This window comes from Gobius niger, assembly GCF_951799975.1.
Source record: "Gobius niger genome assembly, chromosome: 19".
NCBI lineage: Eukaryota > Metazoa > Chordata > Actinopteri > Gobiiformes > Gobiidae > Gobius > Gobius niger.
The window spans coordinates 14277855-14292174 of NC_136870.1; the positions used below are offsets into that span (position 1 = coordinate 14277855).

General features: G+C 39.6%; 3 protein-coding genes across 3 annotated transcripts; 1 reads left to right on the forward strand and 2 right to left on the reverse strand.

Annotated features, from left to right (window-relative positions):
• Positions 1-49: 49 nt before the first annotated feature.
• Positions 50-4155, reverse strand: LOC306978864 (endoplasmic reticulum protein SC65-like; the record flags this gene model as incomplete). Its single annotated transcript, XM_079577554.1, has 7 exons — positions 50-1033; positions 1102-1185; positions 2214-2359; positions 2420-2548; positions 2808-2979; positions 3058-3207; positions 3715-4155. 7 exons carry the CDS (start codon positions 4153-4155, stop codon positions 878-880), a joined length of 1278 nt encoding a protein of 425 aa, XP_079433680.1. The 3' UTR covers positions 50-877.
• Positions 4156-6154: 1999 nt separating this feature from the next.
• Positions 6155-10904, forward strand: fkbp10b (FKBP prolyl isomerase 10b). Its single transcript, XM_079577713.1, has 10 exons — positions 6155-6502; positions 7200-7345; positions 7462-7651; positions 7804-7949; positions 8530-8719; positions 8791-8936; positions 9024-9213; positions 9300-9442; positions 10285-10448; positions 10549-10904. The coding sequence occupies exons 1-10, from the start codon at positions 6303-6305 to the stop codon at positions 10735-10737; spliced, it is 1704 nt and encodes a 567-aa protein (XP_079433839.1). The 5' UTR covers positions 6155-6302; the 3' UTR covers positions 10738-10904.
• A 476-nt stretch (positions 10905-11380) lies between these two features.
• Positions 11381-13803, reverse strand: LOC306979016 (cytosolic 5'-nucleotidase 3-like). Its single transcript, XM_079577786.1, has 10 exons — positions 13642-13803; positions 13070-13144; positions 12897-12995; positions 12735-12804; positions 12613-12659; positions 12451-12536; positions 12292-12381; positions 12041-12203; positions 11758-11958; positions 11381-11676 (listed from the first exon to the last, which is right to left on the reverse strand). The coding sequence occupies exons 1-10, from the start codon at positions 13642-13644 to the stop codon at positions 11548-11550; spliced, it is 963 nt and encodes a 320-aa protein (XP_079433912.1). The 5' UTR covers positions 13645-13803; the 3' UTR covers positions 11381-11547.
• Between the last annotated feature and the right edge of the window lie 517 nt (positions 13804-14320).

Below are 14320 nucleotides of genomic sequence, written 5' to 3' on the forward strand. Positions count from 1 at the left end.
TGTTCCCCAGTAATACTTTAAATTAAAATCCAGAATAGATACGTTTTAAAAATAAATATTAACTACAACCTACACTAGTGATGCTCCAATTTGCAACATTTACTGAATGACATAGTTTCTAACCTCCATTTCTATTTAGCTTCATTGAACTGACCAGATCTAATAAGCAATAACATTTTAGACAATGTAATGTATGTTAAGATACTCAGTCCAAAGCTTATAAGACAGACTCAATGGGACAGACCACTTTATTATCCTACAGCACAGGAGAAAACACACTCACTGCCAGTCCTAAATACAAACAAGACACCATGAAACTCTGCCTTTTCAAAAATATACCAGGGAGGACTAACACAACTAACGATGTTATTACTATCCATCACTGTAATCTGCAGGTGAAGTACAGATACAAATCTCTATTAGAAACATGATTTTGACTGAGAAACAACTGGACACGAGAATGGACTGGAAAATCAGCACTTCAGCCAGAAAATATTATGATTATGTAAATAAATATGCACAAAAAAAACATGTTTCTACTGTTCTGTGTTTTGTCAAATGTATTCTGCCATGAAAGCTACAAAAATGTTTATTGTTTTCGAAAGAGCGTCTGTGATTTTGAAAGTCTCTTCTTCCCCTTTCTCTTATCCATGTTTTTTTTCTTATTTTGACATATTTCCGTGAGGTGTGGATAGCTATAGCCAAATGTTCCAACTATTGGCCCTCAGGTGGGATACACCCCACACAAGCCCAGGCACATCCATTATAGACAAACCAAAAATTCATTAGGGTCATTTAAGATAACGCAGGAAAAGGTGGAAGGAAATCAGACTGAACTACTGCTGTCGGAGCGTTCCAACTTAAACACTGTCCCATTTCATTTGCTCCATATTTCACACTCCCCACTGTCCCCCTTTCCCTTGGGCTGCTTCCATTTGGCCAAAAACGACTCCTCGTAATCCCCCATTCCTTCAAACTCCACGTCCGGAGACTCGCTGGCCAGAGATGCGGCTTCTTCTGCTCCAAAGAAATCCTTCAACACCAAAAGGAATTTCACTGCGATGAGTTTTTAACAAAGGATGGTGTGTTTAGGGTCCTAACCTCGTCGTCCATCGCCGTGTACTTTTGTGCAGATGTAAGAATGTGCTTCTGTGCAGCGGTCTGATTGTAGTGTTTCAGAGCTTCCTGTTGAAGGAAAAAAAAGTTAATTATATTAGATTGTTATTTGTTGGTTTAGAACTGCCTTTAAAAGCAAAGCAAGAAACTATAATCACTCAGGCTATTTGAGATAATCCTGGGGCATTTATAATAGAGGGTTTGCAGATGACATCATAGCATGGCATGTGCATTGAAACCATGAAAATGACCAAATGATAATCCACAAATTTGAATCATTAACCTCTTAACCCCCAACCTGAAACCGAGCACAATTTGTCCAGTTTGGCAATACCCAAATCTAAAAGCTTCTTGAAAAAATGTCAAAATAGCGACAAAAATGAAACAAAAACAGGGATGGAAATGCAACAAGAGCGACAAGAACGTGACAAAAAAAGTGACAAAAAAGCCATTAAAGAGCAATTGAAAAGGGACAAAAAATGCATGTGCAATGCATGCAATGTGACAAAAGTGTGTGACGAAAACGCAGAAAGAAAAGTGACAGACAAAAAAGCAATGGAAAAAAAGGTTAAAAAAGTGGCAACAATGCAAGGGAAAAAAATCAGTTTAAATGAGTTTTGTACAGTTGTGCTCAAAAGTTTACATACTTTCTTTTTTCATTATGATTTAAAGCAGTTCTCAACCTTTTGGAGCCGCGACCCCCATTATAACAGGTAAAGGGGTTTGTGACCCCCCGCCCGGGTCACACCGTGTGAAATGGGAACATTCGCCAACATACGAACAAATAATGGCCCTCTGGTAAAATAGCAAACACATGTTACAATAAAACATCCGATTATATGCTAATGAAAAAATGTACTTTATCTAAATGATCTGGCAACCCCCAAACCGACCCCCAGGTTGAGAACCATTGATTTAAAGAGAGCAAACTCTGTTTATTCACCACAAATGACTTCACACAACCACTAACTATGAGTGAAAAAATAACTCTTTGTGTTATCTTTCATATTCTTTGACAAAAAGTAAAAAAAATGAGACAGTACTCTGGCCTATAGGCTGTAAACGTTTAGATTTGGGTAAAGCTGAACTGCTCTTACCGGTCGTGGTGTGAAGTGCTCGGGCTGCAGACCCCACTGTTCACTAGAGGCTTCATAGTAAACCAGGTTTTGCTTCATGACTTGGTCCTCTGGCTCAAACAGGGAGTAGCTGTGAGCGCATTGTACAGCCCTGCGGCCGTCGTCCACTGATCACAAACATAGAGGTTAATGAGTGAATAGTTGTTGTAAGCACAAAAAACACTTACATTTATAATATGCAAACTGGAGGTAGTGGTAGATGGTGGACAGTAAGTTCTCCACAAAGAAGCCACCGACATTTGGCTTCAGACTGTCCTCACATTTGAGCTTGCACTTCAGCATTTCAACATAGACATCTATAAAACAAAAGTGATATATTGTAAATTCAAGTGTCAATCTGTTAAATAATAAATGTAAATGCATCGAGCAAAACATTATGACCACTTATTGCAAAACATGGGCCCGCCTTGTGTCACCCAGCACTAGGGCTGCATTGTCCCAATCTAATAAACAGATAATAGTAATAATATGTCCCACCCACTGACTACAATAACATTTTATTTCCTTCTTTCTGTGGTCATAATATTAAGCACGACTTTGCCGGATTGTCCAAACCTGCAATAGCAGAATATAGGTCCATGTCTGGAGGCAGCTGGGAGACTCCTTCACATTCATATTGACACAACTCATATTCACGCAGATACAACTTTAACGCTTCCTCCAGCTGGTCAGTGCTGCCGTCATAGTCCGCCGAGTTCACCAACTTCACCCCTTTTATGAAGTAAGACTACAAAAAGCATCTAAAATGACTTAATGATGCAGAAGAAAGGCTTCATGACATTTAAACAATAAACCGTTTCCTCACCTCATAGGGCCTTTCTTCATAGTCTATCAAAAATCCTGTCAGGTTATACTGCGCTTCATATTGGTCCATTAAGTCTTGCAGCTCTTGGTCCCCGGGGTTTCTTTGGAGGTAGGTGAACACACAAGGAATGGCATTCTGCAAGTCATTGACCTAAGCAAGAGCATGCACGTCATACTTTATATCATCCTTTTGTAGACATTTACAACACAGAGTTATGATATGGGACGTTTTTGTATAAATTACCTAAAAAAAATGTTAGTTTTGGGCTTGATATAAAAGCCCAGTTGTTAATTTGAACTTTGGTCTGGTATTCACATATAAGACTCATTTGCTTTCTCCATCAAAGAAAGAGGAAATGAAATGACTTTTTTTGTATATCATACTACGGAGCCCCTAAAGGAAAAAAAATAAAATAAATAAATAAACATATATATATATATATTTGGGCCACAGGTCTGAATGATTTCTTTCATTATTATTATTATTATTATTTCCTTCTTTTTTTTGAGCATACGACTTTTTTTTTCTCCTTTTAAGGAACTTTAGGGGCTCCGTACAGTGCCAGTTTTAGTAGAATAAACATTTGGATGACATAAGATACATAACACAAACTTTAAAAAACAATTCGAGCAATAAAGCAGGTACTTATTTCCCTACCATGGAGTGTGCAAAGTGCAGATACTTGTATGGGGTCCTCTTGCTGAAGTCTTCCAGGATTGTTTCCCCTGGTGGAGGAAGCAGGAGGACAGGAAAGCGCTCCCTGCATTTCCTCTGACACGAAGCCTTTGTAATAAGCTGCCAGTAAACATTTAGATTTGGGCCAAGCCTGACAGGAGGCTCCTCTGTCCCGCTGCTGCTACAATGCGAAGCGCAGTACCTCGCGCTGTCTTTGAACAGACGGTACAGACGAAGACTAGTCTCCAGACTTTTGATGGCCTCGGTCCAGTTCTTAGCGACATAGTTCTCCAAAGCCAGTCCATAGGCTGCAGTCAGGGGCCTCAGCTCGTCTCGGGGAAAATCCTTGAAGCTGTAGTCTTCGTAAATAGCAAAAACAAAGCATTGGGTTAGTAAAGTAAACTTAATACAGAGTGAAACCATGTTAGAGGCCACATATTAACAGTGCGTCTGCTGCGGATGTGGACAGGGTCTGGTTTAGCACTTAGGGGTCTGTGGGAGCCTTCTTCACTGTCTCGGGTTTCTCTGTTACTCTCTGGTGCAGCTGTTTGAGAGACACCGGTGGAGTTTCCAAATTTAGAGCAAGAATAAACCCTCCTTTGTGCCCTAACACTCCCAGTTTGTTTGAAGAAGACCGAAAAGAGGTCATTTGCGGAAACATGTCACACTGCAGCGGTGAATGCCTGACCTTATTTGACCTTTCACAACAACTTAATATACAGTGGGTGCAAATATTGAATGAATGCATTTGAGGGTTGTTCATGAGCCCACATGTTTTAGAAGTGCAGCTGTAATGTTCATTGGCAAGTTAGAAATGGTCTCAAAATGCATGATCGTATTTCTTAAACATGATCACATAAAGCAGGTGAATGTTAAAGTCAATGAATTTTACTCATAATAAATGTAATGCAATGATGATTTATTTGTTTACATTTTTTGTCATGATTCTTAAGACCACCCACTGCCTTATTGTGCTTCAGGTTGCTAGATTCAAAGGCCAAATCCAGTATGTGCTAAATCCCAATAAACGGATTAAGGAAACCCAAAACCCTTTATTTTTGTACTTCCATTTGAGAACGGCACGTGTGCGCGCTACATACTGTACCTTTAAAAGTTAAGCCTGTACTCACAAAACTGTCCCTCCAACGTCTTTGAAAGGAAAATAAATAATAAAGCGAGTTAATCTAGATTTTTGAAACTCCTTTAATGTCTTACAAGGTTTGGGCTAAAGTTTTTACACCTTTATCCTCTTCACTCCCACCTGAACCAAGCACATATAGGATACCCCAAATATAAAGGTTTCAAAAATAGCGACAAAGCGAGAAGAAAACACAATAAAAAGCGTTTTCTTCTCTTTTTTTGTTGCTTTTTGATGAAAAAGTGACAAAAATGTGATGGAAAAGTGGCAAAAATGTGATGAAAAAGTGACGAAAAAAGCAACAAAAGAGAAGAAAACACTTTTTGTTGCGTTTTCTTCTTTTTTTGTTGCTTTTTGTCCATTTTACTAAAATATTATGAAAAAGTGATGAAAAGGTGACAAAGTGTGACGGAAAAGTGACAAAAATTGACAAAAAAGTGAATAATGTGATGGTAAAGTGATGAAAAAGTGACAAAAATGTGACAAAAAAGTGACGGAAAAGTGACACAAATGTGACGGAAAAGTGGCAAAAATATGATGGAAAAGTGATGAAAAAGTGACTAAAAAGTGATGAAAAAGTGATGAAAAAGTGACAAAAATGTGACGAAAATGTGATGAAAGAGTGATGGAAAAGTGATGAAAAATGTGATGAAAAAGTGACAAAAATGTGACGAAAAAGTGACAAAAATGTGATGGAAAAAGTGACAATAAAGTGACAAAAAAGTGATGAAAAATGTGACGAAAAAGTGACGAAAATGTGACAAAAATGTGTCAAAAATGTGATGGAAAAGTGACAAAAATGTGATGGAAAAAGTGACGAAAAGTGACAAAAAAGTGATGAAAAAGTGATGAAAAATGTGACGAAAAAGTGACAAAAATGCGACGAAAGTTTCACAGGCCTTTAGGCTGAAAGATTCTAGATTTGAGTAAAGCCTAATTGCAGAAATAGCGTTCTGTTCGGATAGGGGTTAAGAGGTTAACCCTCTGCTCCAGTTGACTTCAAGGCTGAGATTTTATTCATTTTTTTTTTTTTTTTACTTCAAGGCTGAGATGCTGATCTGCAGCGCATCAAGTGGCAAAACCCCTTTCACAATAAAATCTGGTGAAAACTCTCCTTACGTTTCTTTGATAAACTGCAGACATAAAGACACAGCAGATCTTTTATCTTTTCAATCATTTTTCAGCCTCTGTCCCCCGGAAGTGTCCGCTTTCTAGTAGCGTCTAACTTCACAGGGGAAACTTTCCACACTGCGCTCCTGCATTCCTGCCCCACGGAGGAGGTAGAGTTTGCAGAGAGAGCAGCCCCTCTGAATCAGCCCCGCAGACTCACTGTCCACGTCCACACCTCCTGCCCTGCTCTCCTGCGCCACATCTGTCCTCGGCCCCGCTTCTCCACACGCGCATCTACTCCGCATCGCTCCCTGCTGCAAACATGGATCCAGTTTTCACGCTGTTCTGCCTCTTTTTGTCAGTGTGGTCCTCGGCGCAGTCAAACCCCAGTCCCGTCCTTGGAGATGTAAACGTGGACAAACTTTTCGTGCCCCCAAACTGTGGCAGAGAGGCGGCCACCGGAGACAACGTTCGCTATCACTACAATGCCACGTTTGTGGACGGGAAAACTTTTGATTCAAGGTGAGAGACCAGAGAATTGCTCCCATTTGCAGTTGTTGCAATTTGTTTGTACACTTTTTTCAGTGGGTGGGCTACTGTTTAAAAGTTAGTAGTAGGAGGTTTAGTTATTATAGGCCTGATAGTGATGGGCCTCCTGCAGATCCCACTTTAGGCCAGATCCATCATGCATCAAGCTGTCCAGATATTGCCCTGCAGCTTGGGGAAATCCTTTTTATTATTATTTACAGAAGAAACAAAGGTGCAGTCTTCTAATTAAAGTGCGTAAAGGTGTAGTCTTGTCTTATAACCACAAGGGGCCAGTGTTGCACAGGGTTATTGTCAGTTCCCAGCCCAAATAAATGCAGGTAATTTCCTGTTTGACAAGTTATCTTTTTTTTTTTTTTTTTTTTAAACTCATTTCCTCTCTCGCAGGCTATGCTTTGGCCTATTTTTGACTAATTTGTCATACCCTACAACAGTGATCACTAATTACACTTGCCTAAGGGCTGACATTTCTCTCACACTTAAGTGCTCAGACGTCACAGAGATTAGTTCTTTTCTATCTTTAAGCTACTTTCCTACTCCTTCTTATACCCTACAGGTTTCAACTATCTTTTTTTTTTTTTTTCAGACAGTTTTGGATCATGTTAATCTTACTCCATGGTTTTAGTAGATGTTGTATTATTATGTTGTACTATTGTATGTGCTTTTGTGGCAGTTACCAGAGAGGAGGAGCTAAGGTGGCTCTTCTGGGCGAGGGTCGTCTGATCGCTGGGATTGACAAAGGGCTGCAGGGCATGTGTGTGAACGAGCAGCGGAGGATCACTATCCCCCCCCACCTGGCCTACGGCAGCACGGGAGCAGGTGAGAACACCCAACATTAAACAGGCAATTCATGTCCAGAGTGGAAGTGTTGCCTTCAATTTAATCACTTCATTTCATTTTTCAAATCATTTGTCACTTTTTGTTCACGTCTTCAGGTGATGTAGTTCCTCCTGATGCGACACTGATCTTTGACCTCCATCTGGTCGACCTGTGGAATAATGCAGATCTCGTTGTTGCCAAAACCATCTCCACTCCAAAAGATTGCAAGCGCTCCGTCATGAGGACTGACTTTGTGCGCTACCACTTCAACGGCACGCTGCTGGACGGCACCGCCTTTGACTCCAGGTGACATTTGCTTTCCTGTTGTTCATCATTCATTGATAAATAAACGCTGCATGGCTTTTGACCAATGATGTCTCTATGCGTTGTGTTGCTGTGTCGCCCAGGGTTGTTGTCTGTTGTGTTTGACATGTTTGGCTTGTATGAGCCCTACGCAGCTACGCCAGGAAGCAGACCCAGGACAGCCTGGTGGGAGAGGGCTGGCTGGTCAAAGGACTGGACGAGGGTCTACTGGGCATGTGTGTTGGAGAAATCAGAAACATTATCATCCCACCATTTAAAGGATATGGAGAGAAGGGAGCAGGTAAAAGTCAATTTACACAAATTGTTTTGTGTGTAAGTGTGTACTCCGCTATTAAGGGTATTAAAGGGCAGGTTGGAAACTAAACTGTGTTCTCTTTGCTATATTGAGTATTATATGACATAACATTGACAAAATCAAGACTGAATTGGCCTAAAATTATGTACAAATGAAGTCTTTAGGGATTTGTTTGGTGAATGCTATTTATAAAAAATTCATGGTTATAACACACATGCACATATGTACACACCATTGATATACTAAATAAAAACTGAGCTGCAGTAAATCATACAAAAAAGAAAACGTGATTCTCAAAAATATTACATGAAATCAAATCCTTTCAGCCTGGATTTCACTCATTTTCGTCAAAGTAGAGGCTTGGTCTTACATCTTCAGAAAGACGGCTCCAAATTTTAGTCACAGAAAACTAAAACACCAGCACCAGCAAGAACAAGACTCATTTGCTTGCCATTTTATACATTTTTCCAACAAAACATACAGAGTATTGTACACTTGGTAATCCATATAATATGGCAAGAAATCTGAATTAATGTTTACCATTTTATTCTTTCTCTATCTCCAGGCACAGATATACCCCCGCAGGCCACTCTGGTGTATAATATTCTGTTAGTCGACATTCACAACCCTAAAGACAACATCACCGTTGAGGACCAAGTCATTCCTGAATCGTGCCAACGGAAATCTGTGGCCGGGGATTACGTCCGATACCACTACAACGGGACCTTTTTGAATGGAGTCACCTTTGACACCAGGTTGGACCAATATTTTTGATGATAGAACTTTGACGATTGACTTGAATTAATATAAATCTGTGCTTTTACAGTTACCGGAGGAACAGCACATATAATACATACATAGGAATGGGTTATGTAATCGCGGGGATGGACCAGGCATTGATAGGAGTCTGCACTGGAGAGAGGAGACGAGTGATCATCCCCCCACATTTAGCTTATGGAGAACAAGGAGCAGGTAAAGCTTTTGCAACACGCCCCTTTCCTGCATTTGTGCTATTCACACTACATTTACACTTCTGCCGATTGCTTTGTTTTTGTGTAGGTGATGTGATCCCTCCTTCATCTGTGGTGGTTTTTGACGTCCACATCATTGACTTCCACAATCCCAAAGACGAAGTGGACATTAAGGTCACGGACAAACCTGAGACCTGCAACGACACGACTGAACCCAACGATGTGGTCCACTACCACTACAACTGCACTCTCGTGGATGGCACCAAACTCTTTTCATCGTGAGGGGATTTTCAAAAATAGTATATTCACAAGCTTTATGAACGCATTGTGTTTCATTAGTCTATGCCTTTTGTTTTGATTGTAGACATGACTTCGACAACATGCAGGAGACGACGCTGGGCTGGGACAAGGTCATTGATGGGTTGGATCAGGCTTTGAGAAACATGTGTGTGGGTGAGAAAAGGGTCGTCACTGTGCCTCCACATCTGGGCCACGGAGAGAAGGGAGGTGAGTTTTAGCAAGACCGGACAAGAGCTTGGCAACAAGTGACAAACAAGGAAAACTTTTTTTTTTTTTATTCATTCATTTGTAAATATGACCTATATAACTGATTGGTGAGACTTAAACATAGGGCCTCATTTCCTAGTTATCCAGAGTGTTATATTTTTTTATTCATGCAGTTCTTATATTTGAAGAGTTTAGTGGTGCTAGGCTAGTGCTAGGCTAGTGCATGTCTATGGTAACTAGTAGCCTGCATTAAAAACCTCTTCAAAATCATGGGGTAGTCGTCCAAACGTTGCCATATCTGATTTGTTGAAAGCTCCTTTGTGAATTCCACATGTAGTAATGCCGGCCGCAGGTAAACAAACTACTGTAGATCCGGTAACTGAGCAGATCACTCCGCTCACTCAGCTTACAACCAGGAAGCTGATGCTGCTGAAATGTGAGTTATTTCAAATGCAAAATGGTTATATTACAAAAATGATTCAGTCAACACAGACATTTATATGGGTAGTCTGGTGTTATAAGTGACTTGCCTCGGGTGCACTGTGCTTGGGTCCGGCTGTTTAATGCAGGCTACTAGTTACCATAGACATGCACTAGCCGAGCACCACTGCATGAATGAAAAAAAACAAAAACACTCTGGATAACTAGGAAATAAGGCCCTATGTCAAAAATCCTGAAATATCCCTTTAAGTCACATAGTTGACTGTATTTCAGATATTTTGAATTAGACACATAATAAACACAAATACTCCAATTATTTTTTACTTATACCACATACAATCAGGGATAAGTGCTATAATCAGACCAGTTGTATTGAACTGTTATTCCTGTTTTTCTGCCAGCTGAGGGCGTCCCGAGCAGTGCTGTACTGGTTTTTGAATTGGAGCTGGTGAGCTTCGAAAAGGGCGTTCCTCCTGGATACCTGTTTGTGTGGCTCGGGGAAGCTCCATCCAAACTGTTTAAGGTGCTGGACTTGAACAAAGATGAAAAGGTGTCCCAAGAAGAGGTACGCTACTGCTGTTATTTGACCTCTGTAGTTTTGTTATCAGTGTCATCAATATTAACACGCTGAATATTTCACAAATACACTGTCATAATCTTTCTAGTTCGGAGAGTTCATCAAGCTGCAGGTGGCAGAGGGCAAAGGTCGTGTAAAGCCTGGGATGAGCATGGAGCTGGTCGTGGCCGACATGTTTCAGAATCAGGACAGAAACAAAGATGGCGCCATCACAGCGGATGAACTCAAACTCAAAGTGGAGGAGGATAAAGAGAAGGAATTGCACGACGAGTTGTGAAGAGGACAAGCATGTTTTCATTCAAACTCAGGGATTAACGTCCGGCACCAACACAATTTAAGACTGTACCCATTGAGATCAATATTTATTATTGTCTCAAAACGAGACTTTTTCTGTGTAGTTTTTTTGCTGTATTTTTGTGTATGAGATGTATTTTTTTCCCCAAGCATTTTTAATTTTCACATCCATTGAAATCTTTGTTAAAAAAAATAAATACGGTAAAAAAGTATGTGTAAATCACTAGTTCATCTGACATTTTTATTAAACAAGAACTCCAGAAACTAGTGCACAAATAAATTATTTAATTCAACATAAGTTTGCGCAATACTGACAGTGCTCCCAAAAATGAACAGCAAAGCAGTTTTCAAAGAGACATTACAAATGCTTACAATATAATAACATCAGACGTGTCTATGCACAATTCATCCTCTAATGCCGTAATGTGATCTTTAAAGCTGCTTGTTCAGAGTCTCTTACATATCAGGTTGTATCAACTTGATACAAATGTAATAACTAAATAACTAATAATAACTAACTAATAATAAATAAATAAACAACTAAATTCTACAAAACTGATATTGGAAAATTGGGCAATAAACTAAATTAATCATGAAAATAAGTAAAATAGTAAAAGGTTGTTTTACACGCCGAAGCAAATACAAAGAAATGTTTTGACAAACGGATACTAATGTAAAGTGTATCAAAACAACAGTGTTTCCATTCCATGTGTTTCGAGGTAAGCTGTTTTGTGCATTATTGTGCAATAAAACTGTTAGCTAAATTCACAGATTTGTGAAACTCAAGGTTTGTTCAAGTTCTTTTCGAGCATCTCGATGTCCTGAGGATGTTTTTGAGAATGGCATTTGGAATTTCCAATGTTTCATCTTTCACTAAAACAATATCAAAGGAGTTTAGATATAACTCTTTCCTCTCTTCAACCTGAAAAATAGGGGGGGAATACAAAACAGGAATGAAGGGAAAATGTGGTTTGAATAACAATTATTTAATTTATAATCCTACCTGGTCGTTAAGAAAGCCAATTGTCAGGGTATTTTGCACATTAGAAACTCCGTCAGCCATTGTCAGATCTCCCAGAGAGTCCCCAAGCAGCAGCACGTTTTGCCGCCCCTTCAGCTCAGTGAGGTGGGCAGCATGGGACAGAGCTCCCTCTCTTTTGTTGAATGTGTGAATAAGCTGTCCTTTGAAGGCTTGAAGTACCCCCTTATAAACAACACAACCAGCAATAAAAGTCACGTGGTTATAAACGGGCTAAACAGAATTTTGAATAGGCTCTAAAACTTACAGTATGGTCAAAGTCCATGTAATTGGAAATAATGTTCACATTTGGATGGAAAACATGGTTTTGGCGAATCACTTCTTCCAGCACATCTCCAATACCAGCCGAGAAAATTAACAGTGGAACGTGGTGCTCGGCCAAATGGTCAAAAAACATTTTGTAGCCCTCTCTGCAAAGGAGTTAAGGAGCGATTTAGGACATTTATCCATGGTTCATTGGCATAACTTAAAATTATTAAGTTGTTGAGAAATGTGTACCTGAGCTTCGAGGGGGATTCTCTGACTGCCTGGGCCAACAGATTTTTTCTGATCTTCTGCTCAATCAGCAGCTCATGAACTTTCGTCCACCTCAACAGGGAATAAACCTTTAGGACTCTTAGTATTGACAATTGAACAAAAGCTGCCATCACTTCTTACCATTCCACCATAAGAGGTAGTTTCTCTTCTGTGGAAAGTCGAGCATCAATTTCTATTGGGTAGTAAGTGTTCAACAGTTTCTTAATCTGAAGATAAACATCCAATATTAGTATATCTTAAATTATGATCATGATTAGATTACTTATATTCCATATTGACAACCTTCTTCTTGCAGTTTTCATCAACCAATAATCGGTTGTCCAGGATGTCTGAGAAGTTAGAGCTAGTTTCAGAGATAGATAATATCATCAAACAATGTTAATCAAAAAAGGTCAGTGCCTTACTGTGAGTGGTAGGAACTCTCTTTCCTTTGTAGGCAAATCTTGTCAGTGTCATATCAAAGTCAGAAATGACCTAAACGGCAGAAAACCAAAACCAGGATCAAGATTTAAAACAAGATTTTTGTGTCATTGGAAAGATAAGAAAGTTCCAGTGAGCTAACTCACTTGTAGGTTTTCTGGCCCAGTTTGTTGCATGTTGTAGATGGTTTCCTCCACTCTGCATCGTTCCTTCATCAACACTGAGCATTTTGACAACTCTGGGATCTGCAGAAAAAGCATTTTTAACTTCACCTGATTTATGAACTAAAAAATAATCGTGTACATGGACAATTACTTACTTCACTTTTTATAAACTGGTTCCAAATTGCCAGAACAGTCCGAACTGGAGTATACAGCCAAGGTATTTGCTGAATCTATAGCAAAACAAATATTTTGTAATATTAGGAGACCATGAAGTTATAAGTTTAACAGTTCCAGACCTAATAATAGCGCTTTATATAGCGCTTTTCAAGACACCCAAAGCGCTTCACAGGAGCACAGCACAACACATACACACAGAACTAACGGGTTGTTCTGACTCCTGTAAGTGCAGACTGTTGTGTCCTTGGACAAGACACTTCACCCACTTTTCCTGTGTGTATACAGTGTATGAGTGAATAAATGGCGGGTACTGGAGGGGCCGATGCCGCAGAGTGGCAACCTCGCTTCCATCAGTCTACCCCAGGGCATGTATGGCCAAAATAGTAGCTTACCAGCACAACTGTGTGTGGAGTGAATGGAGTAGATGAATACAGTGTAGCACTTTCATAACCTGCACTTGTAAATTAAACATAATAAGACTATGCTGAGAAAGGGAAATAATACCTGACAGCAGCTGTTATGTAACTGCGGATCTTTGAAAATAACTTACCATTTTCAAGTCGACAAACTCTCCGGAGGCTAATTCTATACGACGCTTAGATACATCAATATGTATTAAGATTAAAACGTCTCATTTTTATAACATATTACTTTATGAAACTGTTGTAAATTATTTGTTTACATTGTCGTTTACGGCCGTATCAGTATCGGTGTCACCGGTTAAGTCCCACCGGAAACTTCAGCAGATTAACAATGGTTCCGACCCTGCGTTTGCGTCATGCGTCAATATCTGTTCATAGCCGGGGAAAGGTTTTCGCTAGAGGGTACTGAATAATAAAATATGCCGCAAAAACGCTTTTTCTGTGCTCATTTCTTATTGCGAGCAGTGTCCACTCGGGAGGATGCTGCAGCCATAGATGATGCACTTCTATGGCTGCAGCATCCCCATTTCATTCGTTATCGTTTGTTATATTTAAATATCGTAAGGTGAATATATCTTCTACATCCTTTATTGTCCAGTCCAGCCGTTTTAAACGTGTACTACATGTAGTATGTATTAAATAAAATGTTTATAAGCCTTATTTGCAGCTATTTACACGTGTTCCCTGTAATAAAATGCGTATATCACACAGTGTCAAAATAAAACTTTAATATTTTATTAAAATGCAAGAGTAAAGCAAGGGATCACTAACAATGTCAAATCCACAAACTTTAAGCAAAACAGTTTA

Excerpts from the sequence above, each read along its gene's own strand:
- fkbp10b (XM_079577713.1), top strand. The coding sequence starts at position 6,303 with ATGGATCCAGTTTTCACGCTGTTCTGCCTCTTTTTGTCAGTGTGGTCC. Across the intron at positions 7,652-7,803 it reads GGCACCGCCTTTGACTCCAG|CTACGCCAGGAAGCAGACCC; the intron begins GTGACATTTGCT and ends AGCCCTACGCAG. Across the intron at positions 10,449-10,548 it reads AAAAGGTGTCCCAAGAAGAG|TTCGGAGAGTTCATCAAGCT; the intron begins GTACGCTACTGC and ends TAATCTTTCTAG.
- LOC306979016 (XM_079577786.1), bottom strand. Across the intron at positions 12,805-12,896 it reads CTGGGCCAGAAAACCTACAA|GTCATTTCTGACTTTGATAT; the intron begins GTGAGTTAGCTC and ends TCTGCCGTTTAG. Across the intron at positions 12,204-12,291 it reads GAATCCCCCTCGAAGCTCAG|AGAGGGCTACAAAATGTTTT; the intron begins GTACACATTTCT and ends ACTCCTTTGCAG.